This window comes from Nannospalax galili, unplaced genomic scaffold, assembly GCF_000622305.1.
Source record: "Nannospalax galili isolate Female #2095 unplaced genomic scaffold, S.galili_v1.0 scaffold426, whole genome shotgun sequence".
Lineage (NCBI taxonomy): Eukaryota > Metazoa > Chordata > Mammalia > Rodentia > Spalacidae > Nannospalax > Nannospalax galili.
The window spans coordinates 166,168-172,982 of record NW_008354494.1 but is presented as its reverse complement, the minus strand read 5'-3'; the positions used below and the strand labels follow the sequence as shown (position 1 = coordinate 172,982).

The window sequence follows — 6,815 nt, the reverse complement described above, 5'->3', positions numbered from 1 at the left end:
GGATATGGCCAAGATATATTGCATATATGCATGAAATGTTCAAAGAATAAAGAGTCCATTAACTGAACAGAAAATTTCACAAATAGAAATAGCCTGATGCTTAGTAAAACATATTCAAGTTAGTAAGAAAATAATAAATGTCGTCTACTCTCAAAAAATCAAATTTCAGTTTACTGAAACTGGAAACATATATGTTGACACACGTACACATTGTGTAATGTTTAAGTCAGGTACACATATCAGGCATATGGATCCTTAGCGATTGTTGAAATAGTTCATGACATGATTAAGAAACACAGGGAAAACATGATTCTATTCTGCTGTTTGATTTTATTTTTCAAGGGATAGAATTATAAACGTTCACTGAAATTCCCATCACTAAAAAAGAAAGGCATAGAAACACGTATGCACATGTATATGTACATGCAGTCTAAGCAAAGGCATCATTCAGAACATCCACAGAGGCAGATACTTGGAAAGAGAGGAAGAATGAATATGAGGTAAACGTTTACCAAGTAGATATTATGCAAAATGCCACTGTCAATATGACTTTGTCAACATTATTGTATTTAAAATTGTACAGTCCTCAAGGATCCCTTGTAACAGTTTATGAGTCAGCCACCTAAAAATATATGTTTTCGTTCTTGGTTCAGTATAGGCTTAAAGTCTCAGGGCTCGTGTCCAGTGGGTAATTTAGACCTTCTAAATTAATGAGCTACAGAGATGATTAAAGACAAAGAATAACTTTTAACAGTGTGAATCTTATTGTCTAAACTATTTCATGGAGAAAAGATTCAAGGAGCATTTAACAAGAATTGCCACCTCCCATAGTTCTCTAAAAAAGAAAAACAAATAATGATAGAGGGCATGAAATCCAGGGGGAATTAAGGAGAAGGGTGGAGCTGGCCAAGGAGGCCTGAACAAAATATATTTTATGAAATTCTAGAATCAATAAAAATATTTTTAAAAACTATATTTTTTACTATCTTGGTTTTTTTCAGGAGGATTTCACTCGAGATATATCTGGCTTTGAGGAGGAATTAAGTTTAGAAGGAAGCTATTAGAGTTGCCTAGAAGGTAGGATTTGTTGACAACTGTCTTCCCAAGACTCTCCTTAAAGCCCCAGTAACCTCTTTATTCCTCAGGCTGTAGATGAGGGGATTCAGAGCTGGGGTGACAATTGTGTAGAAAACAGAGAGGATGTTGTCTTGCTTAGGACTGTGGAAGGAACTTGGAAGGACGTACATGAATGAAGCACCACCATACCACATCCCAACCACAATCAGGTGGGAAGAGCAGGTGACAAGGGCTTTCTTCCTGCCCTCATTAGAGGGCATGTGGAGCACTGTGAAAAGAATTCGAGCATAGGAGGATAAGATAACAGCAAGAGGGAGAATTAACATCATAACACCCATCAAATAAACTGCAAGCTCATATTTGGAGGTGTCTGCACAGGCCAACTTCAGCAAGGGAGGGATCTCACAGAACAGGTGTCTGATCTGCCGTGATTTGCAGAATGAATATTGCATAGTGTAGATGGTCAATCCTGTGGCGATAAGGGCTGCAAGGACCCAGGAGGTGGTCACTATGAGCCAGCAGACCCTTGGCCTCATGAAGATCATGTAGCTCAGAGGATGACAAATGGCCACATACCTGTCATAGGCCATGAAAGCAAGAAGGAGGTCCTCTGCACAACCCAATGTCAATTCCAGGAACATCTGAAAGGCACATCCTCCAAAAGAGATTGTATTGTCTCTCAAAAGAAAATCCATGACAGCCTTGGGAGTGATAACCGATGTGAGGAGGAGGTCCATGAGAGAGAGCTGCCCAAGCAGGAGGTACATGGGCACGTGGAGCCGGGCATCCATTGTGATGACCACGAGCAGCAGTCCATTGCTAGTCAGGGCCAAGAAGTACAGGGCTGTGATTGTGGCACAGAGCAGTTCAGGAGAGCTACCGCCATCCAGAATCCCCACCAAGATGAATCCACTTCCCAAAGTTGAGTTCCAGAGCTCCATTATTCCTGATACATTTAGCTTCCTAGAATAGATGACTCATTGAAATTTTGCTAATATAATGCTAGATTTGTAGCATCAGAGGCTCGGGAGTTTAACTAACCTGACACCAATAAGATGATATCTTTCTCATTGGCAAATAAGTAACTTTGCTTTTTCATTTCCATATTTCTGGCTTTTAATCAAATCTTAAATGAATTGGGGCTGGAGAGATGGCTCAGTGCTTAAGAGCACTGGCTGCTCTTGCAGAGGACCCAGGTTTGGTTACCAGCACCCATATGGCAGGAGTTACAACCACCTGTAACTCCAGTTTCAGGGAATCCAGCACTCTCTTCTGGTCTCCATGGGCATTACCTACATGCAGACAATACACTCATTCACCAAAATAAAAATAACAAATAAAATATTAAAAAATAATAAAAAATAAAAGAACCAAAGATGGGCATTATGATTACTTCCAGGAAGATAGACTCAGGTCTAGAAAATAACACAATCCCTCTATAATTCCTAATTATTTCTCTTTTAATGTTAAAATCTTAAAATAGAGTGATTGAAAGGGCAATGAACCTCAAAGTACTATGGAATCTCATGCTGTATTTTAAGTATTTAGGGTTTGCTTTGTATTCTATTTATTGCCATAAAATGCTTAGAGACAGCACATTTCATTAGAAGAGAGACAAGTTCCTTACCTTGCATGAAGAGACTTAGCCTCCTGACCACCCCGACTTCCTTTGGGCTACTAAAAGACTGAGTATATTCCAGTAAAGGAGGAGGGAAGATGTGCCTTACTTCAGCAGTACTTAATTGCCACTTGATAATTTGGTTAAGCATGAAGGCAATTCTTCCATTGTCAGGGGTCAGGGATGTTTTATTCCTTCTTCTCATCTATAGGGAAGGCAGTGAGGATAGCCAGGAAGCTAACAAACAGGGCATTTTTATGCAGAAAGAAAACATTGTCACTTGAGAAGAACTATTGCCAACTGTGTCCATTCAACAACTGTGTCCATTCAACAGGATACATGGAGGGAGCACCTCTAGCTTCATGTCAGTTACATCACTGTCCTAGGTTCCAGATGCTCATTTCTTTATTTCTGCTGCTTTTTGAGCCTAAAGATCAAAATGATAAGAGGGAAGTAGAAACTCCAAGAATTGTCTGAAGAGTCCTGTTGTGCCCCAGACCAGGGATAAGCCATTCCTAGTCCTGGAATACTCTGCTTTGTCCTCTGATTACATGATCTCTCTTCTATGAATATCTTCGTATCCCCCAGCTGAAATGGCCTCCCAAGTGAATGTTGATCTAGAAAATGGGAAGTTAATCAATCCTCTTGCGTATGTTTCATGACTTGTTTTTCTGAGCTCTTCTATCACTAAATGAGCTCTGAGGCTCTAATATTAACTCATGCTAGAAAACATAATCCAACTTCCTGAGGACACATTATGGTGAGATTATAGTTATCTGGCTTTCCTAGAGCTCTATGTAACCCTAAATGAAATACTGCCAACCAACTTTAACATTTCTGAGTGAATACACTCATAGAGAATCCTTGTTTGGTCAGCATAGAAATTGGAAGAGGAACAGCAAATACTCTAACAGATGGTCAATAACAATAATATGGAGAGGTTGTAAATATGCTCAAAATACTTAATATACTTATATGATGACTTCAAATGAAGATGCTTATCAGTCCTAATTGTCTAATTAATACATGCTGATAAAATTAAGAGTAAAAAAGCTTAATGTTACAAGTAACTAAAATTCAACAATTTACTTATATATACATATTTATGTGTGTGTATATATATATAATATTATAGATATTTGCTTCAAAGTGCTCTAAGTGAAGAAATGAGAGAATGGCAAACAAGTGAATAGAATCTGCACCAATGAGAAACTGCATGCACAAAACCAACTCCTAAAACTGACAGAGCTAAATAAATCATGCAGACAAGTGCAAAAATGGAGAATTGTGAGTTGTATGTTACAGAAGACAATCAGGCATGGACATATCTTAATAATCCAGTTCTAATCACAACAGATAGTCATTATCAAATCATGTCACATTTAATGGTAAAATCACCAGATTTTTTATCATTTCTACTGAGCTTGTGTGGACATTTTCTTATGTGCTATTTTTGGTTTCATTTTATTTTTATTGAATTTTTGTGAATTTCATACAATATATTTTAATCATTTTTACAATTTCCTATCTGTGCTCTCTACTTAATATCTCCTGCTCAATCATGTAATATGATATATATATTAAGGCCTAGTGAGTCAAATTTATGTCCCCAAATTGCCCTTCTGTGTGGGTCCTTCCATTGAAGCCTGGTTAACCGATTCAGTTTCACAGCCTTAAAAAATTGACTCTCCCTATTCCAGCAGCTATCTGTTAGTAATATTTCTCACCAAGTATTGGGGCTTTTTACTTCTGTGCTGGACTTTTGTCTGGCCAAAGCTCCTATGGGTCTTGTGCACACTGTCACCATTAAGAGTTTATTTGAGTATCTGCTCAGCTGTCTGGAAAACTGTTTTCTTGTGGTCATCTACCACCTCTGGCTCTCAAGATCTCTCTAATACCCCTTCTTCTGGAGCTCCTTGAGCCTTGGGTAGCAGAGGTTTGATATAGGTGTCCTGTTCATCGATAAGCACTTGCCGTCTTTTATTCTCTGCACACTGGCCAGTTGTAGGCTTCTGCGTTAATCACTACCGAATGCATGAGGAGGCTTCTTTGATGAGAACTGAGAGATGCAATGGAATATTATTCAGGTGCTAAGAAAAACAAAATTATGAAATTCATAGGTATATGGAAGCAACTAGAAATAATCATTCTGAGTGAGATAACTCAGACCAGAAAGACAATGATTACATATTCTCTATAATATGTGGATACTAGATTTGTGTATGGATGACTTTTAGAAAATGGAAAGAATCTCGACTAATGACTTTTAATTAACCCAGTAAAACCATCTGGTCTTGGGTCTAATGACTTGGGTGTTTCCTTGGCAATCTCTGATTTGTACTCCATTCAAAAAGTAATGAATGGATGAATGTGGGTATGCTTGAGAACTAATATATCAAAGCACTAAAGGCAGCTCATCCATCCATCACCATTGCACACAGTGGATATTGGGAAGGATTTACAACCCTGGATGAGAGAGATATTCTAGAAATCAGAATGAAAAGGCCTGATGTTGAGATTAGGGTGAAGCCAAACTTGTACTTCCTTAAAATAGCAGGGGAAATCTTTTGAAATAAGATTACAGACCTGGCTTGACAAGGGACAAAGTTTGAGAAACAGAGTTCCAGAGTCAGTTACAAAAGACATCTAGGAGCAGGGGTGTTCTCTGTGTTTGGGCCCACTCTTAAAAACAGAATTTAAGAATCAGAATTTATGTTTTCAACATAATTGTAATGTTGGCTCAGTAACACTGTATTGTGATGGTAAGACTCTCCCTATTGCTTAAGACAGTTCATACATGAGTTATGGAACAAACAATGAGAAATCAAGGTGCCACTGACTTCAAATCATCATCTCTACTGGCTATCTTTCATAATGCTGGAAGGTGCTATGCTTGGTACCAGAAGAGAAAAGTATCAATCAACCTTACCCAGTTGTGTATCCTGAGAGCTATAGCTGGTATGACAGGGTATGACCATTTTTGCAGTAGTGGCATGGACTTTATGGGAGAAACCACCCACATTCTGATTGGATTTATGTTATGCTTCACAAGATGTTGTCCATACTTGACACTGATATTAGACTTAGGAACCTGTGACTAGATAGGTTACAGGCCCTACAGGAGAGCCTGCTACTATTATTCTGCTAAATACACATAGTATTGGATTGACTCCTAATGAAATATGGTAATACCCATACATTAGTACATTATTTTTGTAATCATCAAATGAAGCCCAGCATTTACTTCTCTTAAAGTGGAAAATAAAAAGATGAAAACTCCAGAACCAATTTAAAGTCTTTATGGATGAAATAAGTGAATAAAGGGCAACTGAAGACAGTGGAGGATAGGGGACGACCTGAGTAAGAAATGAGAATAGCCTGGTTTAGAGCTGTGACAGCCAAATCTGGTGCTGTGTGTTGTACCAGAACTCTGAGCATTGAGCCTGTGGTCACAGACTTCATAGGCACATGCCCATCTAAGCATGTGCATGAAAGGAGAGAAATAAGAGACAGAAATAAACACCAAGAGATGGTCCAATAAGTCAGTGTTGCTGCTACTTAAATATCAATAAAGGAAGACCTGAAAGAATAGACATGCTTGACTACATCCTGTTAGATTCAGAAAAAGGCACAGAGGGAGGGGGAGAGTAGGGCCTCACAGAGGCAATAAGACGCATTCTTTAGTTGACAGACACTCTACAGAGGACATACATCTCTTGCTTAGTTCTGTGCACTATCAAACTCCTAGTGAGAGCCATGTGGGACAGAACAAGATCTCAGAAAAGCACTATACAGTCTCTTATTCTCTAAAATTTTGCCTGTTGTGGCCTTTTGTGTGCATCATACTCTGTAGTATGAGGAAGTTTTACTAGTGAAAGTTGAGGGATATGCTAGTATTCTGTCCATCTCAGTTTCACTATTTTCTATGAACCTTAAGTATACAGGTTTCACTATAGATGTGTCACTTAGGGGTAGGGGTATTCAATGGGGAATGGAGGAGTGAAGGACATAAAAGGAACTAGGGGGGTAAAGAGGAAGATGGGACTCAAGAGATGGGAAAACAGGAGACAGGTAATATCAAGGGGAAAATGGGGGCAATAATGGTACTTCACTTGGGGCA

At 38.7% G+C, this 6,815-nt stretch overlaps 1 protein-coding gene across 1 annotated transcript; it reads right to left on the bottom strand.

Annotated features, from left to right (window-relative positions):
- Positions 1-1,070: 1,070 nt before the first annotated feature.
- Positions 1,071-2,018, bottom strand: LOC103748868 (olfactory receptor 2AG2-like). Its single transcript, XM_008851651.1, has one exon. It carries the CDS (start codon positions 2,016-2,018, stop codon positions 1,071-1,073), a length of 948 nt encoding a protein of 315 aa, XP_008849873.1.
- Positions 2,019-6,815: the final 4,797 nt, after the last annotated feature.